Genomic DNA, 15,079 nt, shown 5'->3' with positions numbered 1-15,079 from the left:
GACCTACAGGACCACAACCGAACCAGGAAAGAGGTGTTGTTCCTGACTCTGCTATCAGCCTCTGGAGTGTTTTTTGGCAAGTCACTTGCTCTTCATTCAAGGTTGAGGTCAGGACAGACTAAAAGCGTGCATTAATTATGCAGTGATTGTATCCGTGTGAAGCAGTTAGGCTATTTATTGCCTGTGTGAAAGAGTGGTTAATAATGCAAAGAACACAAGGAGGTTACAGGGCAGTGATTTTCCCTATTTTCCCTCTCCTTGCTGGCAGGAGCAGTGGGTGCCTGTCGCTGGGAGGAGCACCCTGCAGAGCAGGGTGGCTCCAGCTGCGCAGGCTTGGTCCCAAGTAGTCCAGAAGTGTGTGGGGGTGTCTTCTAGGTTGTGTGCTTTGTGCTGGCTGGTGGGCTGCTCCATGGTGTCGCTCATTGATGGGTGTAGCGTGTTGCCGGGCAAATATTCTTGTATAACCTTAGGTCTGCTATTTCTGCCATTTATGCCTTTTTTGATAACAAGTGTCTAATTGTGCTTTAGCTAACAAAGCTTATATCCCTAAGAGGTACATAGCAACGTACCAAAGGTCAAGCTGTGGGCCTTCAACATCAGCCTAATTATTCAAGGTACACCAGCAGGGTAGGCCAAGATGCCTCCCTGCATGTTTTATGTTAATTATTGTGGAAAATGCCACCGTAAAAGCAGTTTGGCAAAATAGTCTTTGCACAGCACCAACTCAACCTGTGCAGCCCTAACTCAGTGTATAGCAGCCTCATCACACCAGCCATGATTCTCCAGAGGCAGAAGAAGCTTATGAAGGTAGTGTTATTTATCTGTGGCCTGAGTCCCATGCACTGCTCACCATATACATCTCTCATTTTTCTCAGTGTCTGTCAGACTTCAGTCAGCAAGATTAACCTCTCCAGCTGTATCACTATTGAATTATTTCCCTTTCATCTCCTCAGGGTTTCCCAAGCTCACCAGCTGTAACGCTTTGAGACTTAATCTTTGCATAGGCTACTGAAAACCACAGATGTGTGAAAGAGACTGTGAAGTTTATACAGAAAAAACAATTGTGAGACAGAGATTAGTTTCAATTTCTGTTTTATTCCCATGATTGAACACACAGTCGGGTTTTGTAATTCAGGATTTTGGCAGCAAAATGTGGTACTGGGCAAGGGTATGTATTTGCATTGCTAGGGAACTACTTAATCTGCCTATGATTCTGGGGACTAAGTTTAAACCAGAGGGAGAGCAGGTTCATGATTCATTGGCAGCTGTTGTTTGTTGTATGGAAGGAATTCCCCTTCCTTGGAATGTGCAGATGAAACAAGAATATTCCCTCAGTAAATTGTGGGAGCATAGGGTAGAGAGGAAGCTAATCCATTTTATCTCCAATTTTGTTTAGGGTAAAGGAAATTAGATTTCTTTGTTTTTCTTTCATTTCTGAACATCTTCCACCTTGTGAAGAGGGACAGGACGAAGGAGGGTTCCTGCGCTTTCAGTAGGTGTAGCTGGCAGTGAAAAGTGACTGTGTGGCAGCTGTGTCAGTCTTCCCAGCCACAACGTACTGTCCTCTGCAAGCCAAACTGTTAATCTGAAAAAGAAAGAGAAAGGAGGGGGAAACAGTTAGCTTGGAGTAAGAAAGACAGATGTAGAAAGACAGCAGGAGTAACCAAGCAAGGCAAAAATAACAGAACAACATCCCTGGTGAACATGAAGCACCAGATGGGGCGGGAACAAGAGGAGCCTTAGGAAGGTGACAACATGTCTCCCTTCATGGTGAGCAGCTCCTCCCTGCACTGCAGGGAAGCCTCGTACCTGGGCCCGCTTGCGGAAGGCCTCCTGTGCAGCCTTCTTGTTCTCGCTTTTGCCCACCCATGCTGCCAGGGCAGAGGCTTGCAGGGCTCTCCCGTATGAAAAGGTCAGTTTCCAAGGCTTAGGCAGAGGGGACTGATTCATGGCATTCAGGTTGACAGAAGCCTCCTCTTCACTCTGACCTCCAGAGAGGAAGCAGATTCCTGCAAGAAAAAGGTTTCAAGGCTTAGAAATGAAGTGCTCCAGCCACTGCAATCCCTGACTTTTATGTGCCAGAGGAGTGAGCATGTCAGATGTAGGAGCAAGGCCAGCAAGACTGACAGTGTGAACGGATACATAGGAATGAATTGGGAATCACCTGGAACGGCAGCAGGAACAGTGCGGAGAAGAGTAGTGACAGTTGCCATGGCTACATCCTGAGGGGTGTACTTCTTGGGGCAGGAATGCCCAGCCGTCACCATGTTGGGTTTCAGCAGTGTCCCTTCCAGGTAGACATGATGATCATTCAGGGCCTTGTAGACAGCAGCAAGAACCTGAAAACAGGAGGATTGAATGTAGACCTCTGCTCAAATCTTCACCTCAACCTGCTGTGGAAAGACAGCTCATTCCTTGGGAGTGTGAGAAGATCAAATTGAATTTCGCTTTCTCATGAAATTTATCACAGGGGTTGCAGCCCTGGAGACACCACTGCTTTTGAGATGACCAGGATACCACTCTTCATATTTACTGAATTTGTCCCTGCAAGCTGAGGTACTGAAAAAGTGGTCAGTGGTTTTGGTCCCAGTGCATCTTTTTGAGATTGAGAATGCTTATATAGGTAGTTCGAGTGGAAATCCAAAAGCATGGATTCTACTCTCACGTTCACTATTAACTGTGAGCAACTCATTTTTGTGATGCAGTTACGAAGTACCTTTTTGGTCGAAACTCCTTGAGATCTGTGAGCACAAACTGCATAAGATCAGCTACTGATCTGTGAAGGGGAGAAGAGGGGCAGGAATCTCTTACCTTTTCTGTGACATACTGACAGCGTTGGAGATCATGGTCTCCATCAGGCAAGATTTCCGGCTCCACAATGGGCACCAAGCCATGCTAAGGAAAGAAAAACAGGGAAGTCACTAGGGATGTGGAAGAAAAACTGTTCTTGTCTACCCTGACTTTGGTGGTATTCCTTCTTGCTGCACTGCCCTTCTACCTCATCTTTCCCAAAACCCTCGCAGAGATCCGCCTTTCAAGTTACCTGTCATGTTATCACAGAGAACAGTGAGAAGGGGCAACAGCATCTCAGGGAGGGTTGATGGAGGGTAGATACCTGCTGGCAGATGCTGGCATAGCGTGCCAATATGTTGGCATTCTCTTGGATGGCAAGTTGAGAGGGCGTTGTGCTGGTGATCTTCAGCACTGCACGCCACTTGCCAAAGTCAGCACCGTCTTTCTTGTACTGGGCACAGCGCTCAGCCAATCCATCCAGCCCTGCAAATGATAGAACAGTGCTTCACTGAGAGCAGTTCTTTAGGACATAGCTCTGAAAAGTACTGTGACACCAGCCAAGGCTGCGACTCAGGGTGGTCACCCTATGGCTTTTGCTGCACCAGTCATAACTTAGGCTCCTTAGATCTCTCCTTACCTTGGATGGTGGTTTCTCCATTTGTTCCTGCTAGGGGTGCTGTGCCTTTATCCAGCTGTGGAGATGAGGAAAACAGGAAGGGTTACAGAGAGATAGAGATCAGTCTTATCTTCTTACCCATGGCTAGTCTGTCTTTGCAGGCTGACTGTGAGTGAAGCATGGGGCTGAACATGCTAAGGGTGCAAACGAGGGAAATGTTGGAGCAAAGGGAAGGCAGAGGAGTGAATTGGTTAAGAGGAAGGGACAGTGTGTAGATGGCCACGGGGAATGGCTCGAGAGCTCTATCAGATGTGAAAAGGACTGGATTTAGGTTACTGCATGGAGGGATTTAATTGCAGCAGCCGGTGAGTAGGTGCGAGTTGGTGAATGAAAAGTTCCTGGCATTAAGTGCAAATGTGCTCCTGGTTAGTTGTACAAAAGCAATGCGGAGAATGGTGGCAGAGATCCTCTGGTTATTTTAAAACCAAGCACAAAAAAGAAAAAAAGTGTTTGGCAGGAGAGAGTGCAGCCCCATATATAATTTTCACTGGAAATGGGTTTTAGATTATGCTGCCATCCAGACATCTGCAGATACTCACCTTTATTCCCACCACAATGCCTTTTTCTTTGATGAGAGCAGGAAATGGCTTTCCAGTGCTGTCTTTCTGATAGAGAGTCTCATGGAAGAAGATCACTCCCCCAATGCTCTGGTTAATGGAAGCATCTGAAGAGAAGAGGATCTCTCGAAAAGCCCGGCGATTCTCCTCTGTGTTCTCCACATTGATCCTCTGCAGCCTGTTCCCCATGGTACCTAGCAAGGTGGACAAAGGTTGGACGGAGAGGTGTTAGGCTTGGCTGGCCTCCTGGTCCCATTATGTAATAATGAACTGGAGCTTCAGTTCAGAGCTTCCCTTCTCAACCCATAGTTTGTCAGCTTTTGTTGCCATAGATGCAGCCCTGCTTGGCTGAGTTGTTCCTGCTCAGTCAACAGCTTCTAAGTGTTTTTAATTTACTCCACTGATTTCAAAGATGAAGCAAACTTAACGGAAAAAGTCTTGGGTACTGCTAATTGATTGATATCCAGAACTCACCCACTGATTCATCTGCAGCTAAGATCCCCTTTCCTGAAGCCACAATCCGCTGAGCAATGTCTGAAAGAGCTTTCTTCTGCTCTGGAGACAGCGCTGGGAATTGGTGGGTCATGTTGACTTATCTGTGGAAGAGAATTACTGTTACAAGCTGAGGGAGACTGTATACACAAACTGGGAACCAGAGATACCACTGAGGTGTTTCTATTGGAGTGCAGTCAGTGCTTGTCTGGACCATGTTATCACAGGCACACGCCCAGAAATCCATTTGAGTTCTTCTTGAGTTGGTGTGTCTGGCAAAACCAGAAGAGAGAAATGCAGGAGACGCATCCTTCCAGAACCAAATTGGGAAAGACTCTGCTTTTTACATGGATTTGCTCAGAGACTAAGGGAAGGTCAGTCTGTCATCAAAACATGCACCAAGCTAACAAGTATGCTGATTGCAGACTCTGCGAACTTCTTTGCAAAGGACTTATGACTTTATGGTCCCAATCAGAAGAATGCCAATTGTCACATTGCTTACTTTTCCTAACAATGCCCCTCTCCCATGCCCTGGCCTGTGTTGGTGGTATTTGGTATTTTGTGTAGTTGACTTTCCATCCCCACCCTCCTGGCTTGCTTTGTAATTCTGTCCTCCCCATGGCTGCTTTCAGAACTGTAGCGCATTGCTTGCTCTATGGAAAACCTGGATGTTTAGAAGGATTCACCACCCATGTCTATCTTTTCAGCTGTGGCAGGGGCTTACCTGCTGCAGATACACAGCACCTGAAATCCAGGTTCTGTCTTGTTATGACAAAATGCTTGATCTCATTGAAGTTTTGATTATATGGCATTAAATTACAGTTTCTCAGATCATCTGAATAGTCCAACTTACTTCCCTATGTGTATAAGCCTGTGAGCCTGAGACATAAAGGCTGTCTTCTGTCTGTTTATCATATGTGATAGCTAAAGCAACACCCATGTTTTTGTCAGCGGGTGGTAAATCCATGAGATGAATCATTAAAAACAACAGAAAAGACCTCCATACCAAGTTTTCCTCCAGAGGGGCAGGGCTCTGGGCAGCACCTGCATTTTCTGTTCCCAAACTCAGCCTTAGAGAGGAGTGAGAACATGCCATTTCCCATTTCACCATGTGCCAGAGATGGCCAGCAAGTATGTCTCCCCGTATAAGCATGTACACAGCCAAGTCCTCCATCCTCTTTCCCTACACACAGATATTATGTCGCCAGGGAATCCTTGTCTTGCCCACCCTGCTGAAGGGTGTAATGGGGAGAAACAATCAGGGGTCTGGCTACTATTCATGATATGGTAACAGAGTTCTGTGCACCATGCCAAATGGTGCCAAAATTTTCTGGCAACAATGCCATCACAGTACTGTGACAACTATAAATTTGTGTCTCTGATTTGTAGTTGAAGGTACTTTGGTATTGGTAATGTTATTGTGCAAGATTCAAATGGTGGTGTCTACCAGTACAGACCAGTCAGATGCAGTGTCCAGATACCTGCTTTACCTTTTTGTGAGTTGTTTGAGGCTAGAATTCATCCTATGCAACTTATCAATGGTGAGTCATTCTAGATTTAGAGGGAATTTGAAGGAGTGCATGATGAAGACTGCGTCAAATGAGGGAGGGTTCCCTCCTTTAGCAAGCACTGAAATGTCTTGCTGTGGTCCTGCAAAAGCAGGCTTTGCTGCACTCCTCTCTCTGTATGCCAGGCTGTGGCCAGACCTCTGGGAAGCATCCTTCTACTGTGGTGACCACAACTCCATCACTCCAAGCTCTTATCCTGTTCAGCCCACCTAAAGGAACTTGGAAGAGCTATCGTGTATGCTGCATAGATAATTAAGTTCACCTGTAACCCTCCTTATCCCTCACCTGCTTTCTGTGTCTGTACATCTCTTAGAAATAGGAAACTGGCTTGTTACTATGATTACTGTAATAATAGTTTGTATTGTAAGCACTTCAGTCAAAACCATAGCACTGCTAAATAAATTGCTATGCAAAATGAAGAGGAATCACTCCAGGAGTTCACAGTCTCTGCAAAAAGACTGGAAAATTGTGGTCCGGCAAGAATATGATCTTGTCCAAGGTCAAAGCTAATGAATTGCTAAATCAGTAATAGGATTTCAGAGTTGCAGTTTGGAGGTATGCTACAGCACGAGTAGGTGTATCCAGATAATCTTTAATCCAGCTAGCTGAATTACAAGATCGTCAGTCACTCTAGTTATGTTGCTATGGGTATACTTTCTCTCCAGCAATGCAATAAGCAATGAGACTGATGTCTGTTGTATCTTACTTGTTTCCAGTGTTTGCATAAAGATAACAAAGAGACAGTTATCACTCAAAACCAGCCTGCAAAGCAAATTGCGAAAATACGGAAATACGAGTTTTCAGTGGATAGTGCTGGTCCAAGTGAGTACTTTGAGAGACTGAAACACTACAGTATAGTTCCACAATGATGAATTGGAAGACAGCAGATTAGTTCCAGTTTCTATACAAGTATCTCATTGAGTGTGAAGAAGTAGGTGGAGATTTGCCAAAAGGTTCCCGAAAATGATCTATAAGGCCATGGTGAGTGGTTCCCAGCTACCCTGCTGAACTACAAGGACAAATAAAATGCACAGTGTTTGTAACTGAAACAGTGAAGAAATGAGGGCAAAAGAGCGGTTGTAAAGCTAATGATAGCTCTAAGGTCCAGAATGTTCAAGTACCCTTGATTTAGGACTTTATTTTTCTATGATTCTTTCATGAGGAGCATAATCTCTGAGGATCTTCCCCATTGGATTCAGAAAGGGTGTCTCTGCTGTAAGGTACTGCTCTGAGCATTTAAAGGGGAGTGGAGAAGTCTTACACTTCAGTAACGTTCACTTACACTTCATTCAGCTGCTTTGTAAAGAGTAAGCTCCCAGCACACCCCCAGAAACATTAATGTCCCCCCTTAAAGAGCTGGATATGTCACCTTACAGGTCCTGAGGAAAAACAGTTGTGCCCAGGCTGCCAAAGCTGGGCAGCTCATTTCATTCTTCCAAGAACGAAGCCCATTTGCCTTATTATTCTGCTTTATTTGTTTAATTTGACAACTTTTGCAGGCAGGAAAAAGCTTGAAGGAACTGTATTCTCAGTAACAGTATCTAGGAGTTGTCCCACCACTAAAGTTTTTCAAGAAATTTTATTTTTATTTACCCATTTTAGGCTGTGGGCTAGCATCATAGTGTCACAAGCTCAAGTGATTTCACATTAATTTGACATTGTATGAATACAATGTATTCTCTTTGTGGTAACTGCTTACATAACATTTTTTAAAAGTGGAAGAAAAAACAAAAGAATAAAACTGCACAGCATGCACAAAACCCCCAGCTTTATGGCTACCGTGAGTGTTTGTCAGGCTTTAGCAGCTCCTTAGGCAAACAAAGTTCTTTGGTCAGCCTCCAGCCTGTGACCAGCAGGAGGTGAGGGTGGGGGGAAAGGGGACAGCACAGTTGTAAAAGTAAATATTTTACTGCTGAAGTCTCAAGTTTTTCTCAGCTACCATAATGGAGGACTGCAGGGAAAATATCTTCATGGATATCAGCACAAGCACTGCAGCCTGTTAATACTAATAGTGAGAACTAAAGGGCAGAGGCAAGACAAACAGCAGAAGGAACAAACTGTTACATTCCACTTCAGGTTGTCTTAGAAACATTAATACTTCATTGGCATCTTTTCTTTCCAACCACCTCAAGAGACTGCCATCTTCTAATTTTACAGAAAATCTCACCTGAGTCCTGGTTTGCAGATGGGAAAAGATTGCATTAGAATCTGTAAGTTTTTCTCTTGGGTATCTTCGTTGCCTTCTTTTATAAAATTGGTTCCAAAAGTGCAGGACCAAAGTCTCAAAATACAGTTTGTATCCCATGCATTTAGCTTTTCCTGTTCGATTACTGGTCAACACAGCCCTTCAACATCATCTCTGACAGTTAGCAATACAAACCACATGTGCATGTCATTGCATTCTGCACACAAGAGATTCTGCATCCAAAGACCAGGGTTTGAAGAAGCGAAAGTTGCATGTATAAATAGATAAATACCGTTGCTGGGGAGAATGAAAAGTATTCAAAAATTTAGCCCATCGCATGCAGGCACAGTGTTGACCTGACTGGATTTACTCCTCATTTACATTCGTATGCTTAGGAGGGACAGACACATAATGAGTTATGCACCTTATATTCTCATTGCAGCGGATAAAGCTAGTTATTGGCCTCATTTCTCTATGGAGCTCCATTTAAAAGCTATTTCTAAGTAAGACTGGTTACTTGGACATTGGGCAAACTGATAGGTATGAATGGCTGGGCAAGCCTGGCCCCATCTTGCTGATGGAGCACATTCTTATCTAGCCTGCAGATGACACCAAGCTGGCAGGACTAGTTGATACGCTTGATTGCTGGGCAGCCATCCAGAGGCTGGACAGGGGGCAGGAAGAGACCAACAGGAGCACCATGAAGTTCAGCCAGGACAAATGCCCAGCCGTTGCCTGGGGGGCAGAGCCCTGGCAGTGATCCCACCAGGGCTGGTGGGACAGGGGAACAGCTCTTTGGAGAAGGTCCAGGGCCCTGTCGGGCAGCGAGCTCTACAGGGGCCAACAATGAGGGCCAGCAGCATCCTGTGTGACCAGGGGTCCGGCCCAGAGAGGCAAGGGAGGGCAGGGATTATCCCCCTCTGCTCAGCACTCTTTAGATCACATCTGGGTGCTGCATCCAGTGTTGGGCTCCTGCAGTACAGGAAAGATACTGAAAAACTGGAGTGAGTGCAACAGATGCCACTGAGAAGGTCAGGGGCTGAAGCACTTGCTCTGCGAGGAGGAGGCTGCAGAGCTGGGTCTAATTCAGCCTTGAGCAGAGATGGCTTCGGGGGCACCTCTCAGCAGCCCCCAATACCTACAGAGTGGTAATTCAAGAGGCAGAGCCAGGGTCTTCACAGCGGCATGTGACGGGAGGGTGAGACAACAGGCAGAAGCTGAAACTCGAGTGATTCGGACTGGATATGAAGAACTTTTTTTCACTGTTGGGACAGCAAAGCAGTGGAGCAGGTTGACAGAGAGGCTGTGCTGTCTCCATCCGTGGAGGCTGTCAAGACCCACCTGAATAAAGCCGTAAGCAGCCTGGTCTGACCTTGTGTCTAACGCTGCTTTGAGCAGGAGGTTGGACTGCAGACCTCCTAATGTCCCCTTCAGCCTGAATTACCCTGTGACTCTCTGTGAGGACTAGCTTTAGGGAGCTGAAGTGGCAGTGGTGACTCCTGTACATGTGAAGGAGCTCTGAGGGAAGAACAGGATGTTTCTCCCTTTATCTTTGCAGTGGGAGTGAAGGTTTCAGTATAGCAAAATGTTTCATTTCTGGGTTCTAAAAAGTGAGTCAAAGGTATGGGACAAAAAGAGATACTCAGATTTCTGTCACCTAGAAAAAGCAGCAGATGTTTTTGATTGACTTACTGATTTCACCATCTTGATAGGTCCTTTGGGGTATATATGATGGTAAATTGTCTGGTTGGTTTTTGCTCTTATGAGGGTGAGAACAAGGGGTTTTCCCATCTTCATGCTCTGTCTAGGGACCTTGCTTCAACATCCTATCTCAAGTGGATGGGAGTATGAGACCTGCAGTTCCCTGTCCTGATTCCTGCATTAGCCTCAGAGCTACACTCAAGCCCTGAGCAAATGTACCCCCAGTTCATCTCTCTAGCAAGTATGAAAGGAGGTTATGTACTCGGGGACCTGGCCTCTGCAGTCAGTGCAGAGCACTCCTGGAGCACTCATGACTGCTAGAGATGGCTGAGGTGGCAAGAAACTGGTTTCTTGGCAGGAAGTGTGGTCATTAGGGTGAAGCTGCTTCTCTTTCAGGGCTGGGCTCTTCTGAGAGACGGTAAAAAAATGCTGCCAGACTTGCATGAGAATTCAAGTCTTGTAATGCCAGCAGGGGAGCCTGGGGGAAGCAGTGGTGAGGGTTTCAGGTGGGCTAAATAGTTTTGGGTGCCAGGCACAGGGAATAGTTGAGGAAGTGATGGAGTATCACAGACTCTGTGAGGATTTGAGTTTGTTGAGCAATTTTCTGAAGCTGGCTGTTCGCAACTTGAACGGTTACAGCCTAATTAATGCAAGAGCAGTTTTTAGTTTCCTGTGCTGCAGACTACCTTAGATCCCCCTGCCGAAGAATCTTATCCACACTACTGCACTAATACTTCAGAAGAAGCTGCACAACAAACACGCATAATTACACTTCTGTCAGTATCGGTGTTTGTCAGGACCAGCTGCATTCTCCAGTGATTCTCTCTTCTCCTTGCGAAACATAAATTTATGTACCCCACAAGCATAAGCAAACACATACAATACAAAGCGCTAGAAAGCAATGCAGGTATGTTATTGCTCTAGTCCCCTTACACTAAGGATTCACTTACTCCAGGAGTTCTGAGTGATTAAACTAAGTTAGAAAGCCAGTTTTAGCAGCAAATGGGTCACATTGGAAGATCCCTGCAGAATGGCTGAGTGCTTATTTCTTGCAAGCTGTTCCTGGAACAAAAAAATAAAAACAAAACCAAAAAGAACTCCCCAAGCCCACTTTAGATAAACACATCATGTCTCAGCTGCTGATATACATACCACCTTTACAGTTTAGAAATGAATTATACTTACTTGTTAGTGGACAGTGCCTCTGCTGCTACAAGCTTCTGGTGACGTGGTTGCAGGCGAAGAGACCCGGTCCTTCTAATCACTAACTTTTATAAAATTCTTGACAGGCTTGTTTGTTTTTTTTTTTTTTCCTCCACTCCTTCATTCCCTCTCCTCCCCAGGCTGGTTGGGGAGATGTCATTGCTTGAGGTCGGTCATTGGCTGTCAGAGCACAACCACACACAACCAATGGGACCTCATCTCGCTCCTGGGGTTTCTCCCCCTTCCCCTCCCCTGTAGATATAAGGCCATTCAGGATGCTGTGAAACGGAGACATTTTCCAGTTATTTCAAATTATTCCTCCTCTTTCTAAAACAGACTGAAAAGGACTACAAGAGGAACCATGGAAATTGTTTACAGGGAACTTGGGCGTAACTTTCCGTTTAGGAATCTGGAAGCTTATATATAGGAAACCACACGATGCAGGAAGGAAGAGTAGAAAACAAAATGCAGAAGCAAGAAACAGATCCTTAATTGACATGAGTTACTATCATTTCAGTGGCTTCCTAAGCATTACACTGATTTTCCTCACTTGAAAATTCAGCACAGAAACATATTTTTCTTCTCCAATTAGTATATGGAAAGGCAAAATGCAATGCTACAGTACCAGGGTTCATGAAACTGCAAGTTCTGATTTCCTTTAATGCAGTGTATGTGTGAGAATGATAGTTATCAGAAGAAATATGCCCACACTGAGGTGCACAAGTGCAAGCCAAATTTTCTACCAAAATCCCATTGAAACACTTACCCATATTACAATGACATACAAACTTCTCAGTTGCTTAGCAAAATTTTCCTGTGAAAAATGCTAATGCTCTATAAAGGGTATATTAGCATTCCAGTTTATATGAAATCACACTACAGCTATTCACCAAATCTAGGTAGATAGACTTGATTATTTGTTTTTATTTTATTTTCCCCCTCATACTGCAGGTCAATACTCCTGGAGGGAAGTACAGCGCAGGGACTGTTAAGCAAACATCATACCCTCAGCAGCAACACGCTCTGCGACCTTGGACATTAGCATGTCTTTGCCACACACACCCAGTGTTTGCCTGAAGAATGACGTAGTTTCTCCATTTGTTTGGCTCATGTAGTGACACCTTTAGCCTTTACACGGACATGGTGAGACATCTGATTTCTCCTCTCACTGAGCAACATTGTCTTCATTAGGGCACTTCCTCCTTGAGCCTGTCTCTTCTAGAGCTGCATGCCAAGGTCAGCGCCTGTAGGAGATCTTAACAGCTTACATGCTGCCAGCGGTAGCACTCTGTGACGGTCAGAAGAGAAACCTCTGAAAAAGCTGAGGATACAGTCCAATTGAAGGGTCTTGGGCTTGTGTTGTTTTGTTTTCTTTAATGTTCTCCTTCCTGATCCATAGCTTTTTGCTGAAGAATGCTGTGGCACATAACGTGGACATAAAGCCTTCCCTGCTTTACAGTGTTTGCTTTATATTCCATTTCTCCCATCCTAGCAGAAGGATGAACCCCATGGTGTATTAAATTTTCTCCACCATGAACAGAGGCATCTAGTATGGATTAAAAATATTTTTAATGAAATACACATTATCTAAGACCCTCTTTAGACCACAAAGGTGTCATACTGATGGTCTTCTTCAGGGCCACACAGAAAATCAGAGTTTGAGTCCCATTATTCCTGGTTTGGTTAGAAGCTGTCACAGGTGGGAAAGTACTTGGAAGTGTTTCTTTCCCAGTGTCATCTGTGATAAGGTCTGACAGGCTATTAGAGAAATGTTGGGAGGAGTCTTGAAAAAAACAGTGTCTGACATTTAGAAACCACTTTAGATAATCCCCTGCAGCCCGCCTTGCATTCTTAACTCTTTCAGAAATATATATATATATATATGTATTTCCAGGTAGGTAATGGCTAATATGTGCCTTTCGAGTCCTTCTGAGCCAATATCCAGCACTTCAAGCACTAGGATTACAGGTTCTAGCAGAGATTCAGAGGACTGAGGAGAAAAAAAAGTGAATGGACACGATGGTTAACTTTTTCACTTAATTTATGAATGGGAGCCTTTTCAGGCAAGAATATGGAATGACCAATGATGCTAGATAATGTCACTGTAAGTTTCAGTACTATTAACATGCAGACCCATGACGCTGACCATGCTGTGCAGAAATTAGTAGTAGAGTGATACTAAAACACTGGAAAAGAGTACATACTTTCATCATCACAGCTGCATAATCATAGTGTGGGGATACTTATACCTCTAAAAATTTGGTTATAGTGGTATCAGTTATCCTTAAATGATAGGAGGAATAAGCTTGCATCATGAGGGGAATGCAGCGTACTTGCATTTAACCAAGCAACTAACCTGCCCCATAAAAAATATCAAATCATTGCCTGCACTAACTTTTCTACAGCAAAACTCGAGTATTGTCCAAGTTGTAAACCTGTCTCATTGAGTTAGTGTTTGAACTCGTAGTATGGGCAACTCTCTCAGCTTTCCAGTGACCCAACTAAAAGCCTTTTTCAGACTAATGTGATGCAGGCATAGGGCTGTAGCTAGCAAAAGGCTGGCTGCTGGTGTGAGCACCCTTGGCAGAGGTGGCTACATCTAGACATTACTTTGACAGAGATTGAATTTGTGGCCATGGACAGCATGATTTTGATACAGATGTCACAATACAGGAAGACTGGGACACCTTTGGTGGACATGGAATGTGAGGAATACCAAAACCCTGGTGGAAGATGTATTCAGAGGAATGAAACAGATCGGAAATCAGATTTGGGGGCTTCAGGAAAACAGGAGGCAAAAAGAGGCAAAGATCATGCAGATGAATGTTAAGGGGTACAGATAACAACTTTGTGACAAAAAGTGGCTCGATAATGGCGTGAAACAGATGCCCTCTTGTAGCATCCACTGTTGTTTGTGTTGCCACCCATCTTAGTGGTATGTGGGGTTTGTCTTCTGCAGTTTATAGGGCTGGCCATGCAGGCAGGGTTTCTGGTAGGCGTTCAGTTCCTGAGGAAGTGCCAGCTCTTCTCTGCCTCCCTAGGGCTTCCTTATCTCCCTCTGCCTCTGGCATGGGAAGGGGGAAGTACTGCAAAGATCCCAGGCTGAGGATAAGGACAGGGAGAATGGGAAGGGAGGGCAGTTGAGCTAAAGAACAAGTACTCTCAGTTATTGGTATTCTGAAAAATAATTTTACAGACTATTGCAGTGACTGCTGATCCACTTTTCTAGTGAAGAGAAAAATATTTTAATAGAGCAAGGATTATTAACTACTTTTGAGAGTTTTGGATGTGTGAGAATTGATTACTTAAATACATATCTAACTAAATATGGTGATTGAAGTTTTTCTGCATGGATTATGGCTTTTTTATCTATTAATGAGAAAGCTGATATAAACAGTCTTGCAATATAAAAATATTTCTAGCTCACTCAAATCTGTGTTTGAAACATCACTGCAAACAAGATGCATAACTAGTAACAGAGCTTAAATGTTCATTGTTGTACCTTTTATAGCATGGAAACAGAAAATGGTGGTCAGCTATATAACAGATGGATAATGTTAAAACAGAAGCGTCTAGCATTTCCTCTGACAAATGTGGCACAGCATAAGTGAATTTTGTATTTGAATGGCTTGGAAATTTTGCTGATGTTGACTTTTCCATTTGAAATTACCATACAAAAGCTGGCAGAACTATAAATTTAAAAATTTTAAGGACCACTAAAAACTGTCTTTACAGGTGGCTTGAGTTATTATTTAGGTCTTAATCTGTGGTTTTGCCTTTTTGAGTTTGACAATGCAAGTAGTAGGTTTTCACAGTAGAATATAATTTAATTGCTGTCCTTGTTATATCCAACCTCGCTGTCAAAGGATCTGTCACTTCCGCACTGAAGTTTTGAGTGAAGATT

General features: G+C 44.2%; 1 protein-coding gene across 2 annotated transcripts; it reads right to left on the bottom strand.

Moving 5' to 3' along the window:
• Positions 1-1,075: 1,075 nt before the first annotated feature.
• On the bottom strand, positions 1,076-11,390 carry ALDOB (aldolase, fructose-bisphosphate B). Of its 2 annotated transcripts, none has more exons than XM_052777056.1 (9): positions 11,158-11,390; positions 4,501-4,622; positions 4,009-4,220; positions 3,431-3,485; positions 3,116-3,276; positions 2,812-2,895; positions 2,165-2,339; positions 1,810-2,009; positions 1,076-1,585 (listed from the first exon to the last, which is right to left on the bottom strand). In XM_052777056.1, exons 2-9 carry the CDS (start codon positions 4,610-4,612, stop codon positions 1,490-1,492), a joined length of 1,095 nt encoding a protein of 364 aa, XP_052633016.1. In that variant the 5' UTR covers positions 4,613-4,622; positions 11,158-11,390; the 3' UTR covers positions 1,076-1,489. The 2 variants fall into 2 exon arrangements, with proteins under 2 accessions (XP_052633016.1, XP_052633017.1); XM_052777057.1 differs by lacking the exon at positions 11,158-11,390 and adding an exon at positions 10,923-10,945.
• Positions 11,391-15,079: the final 3,689 nt, after the last annotated feature.

The sequence above is a fragment of the Harpia harpyja genome, chromosome Z, assembly GCF_026419915.1.
Source record: "Harpia harpyja isolate bHarHar1 chromosome Z, bHarHar1 primary haplotype, whole genome shotgun sequence".
NCBI classification, from domain to species: Eukaryota; Metazoa; Chordata; class Aves; order Accipitriformes; family Accipitridae; genus Harpia; species Harpia harpyja.
The sequence above is the reverse complement of the archived record's forward strand: the minus strand, read 5'-3'. Positions and strand labels throughout refer to the sequence as shown.

What these genes read in the sequence shown, in the direction of transcription:
- ALDOB (XM_052777056.1), bottom strand. Translation starts at nt 4,612, where the DNA reads ATGACCCACCAATTCCCAGCGCTGTCTCCAGAGCAGAAGAAAGCTCTT. An exon ending in GCATTGTGGTGGGAATAAAG is followed by an intron (nt 3,486 to 4,008) that starts GTGAGTATCTGC and finishes TCATCTCCACAG; the next exon opens with CTGGATAAAGGCACAGCACC. An exon ending in CCTTCCGCAAGCGGGCCCAG is followed by an intron (nt 1,586 to 1,809) that starts GTACGAGGCTTC and finishes TTTCTTTTTCAG; the next exon opens with ATTAACAGTTTGGCTTGCAG.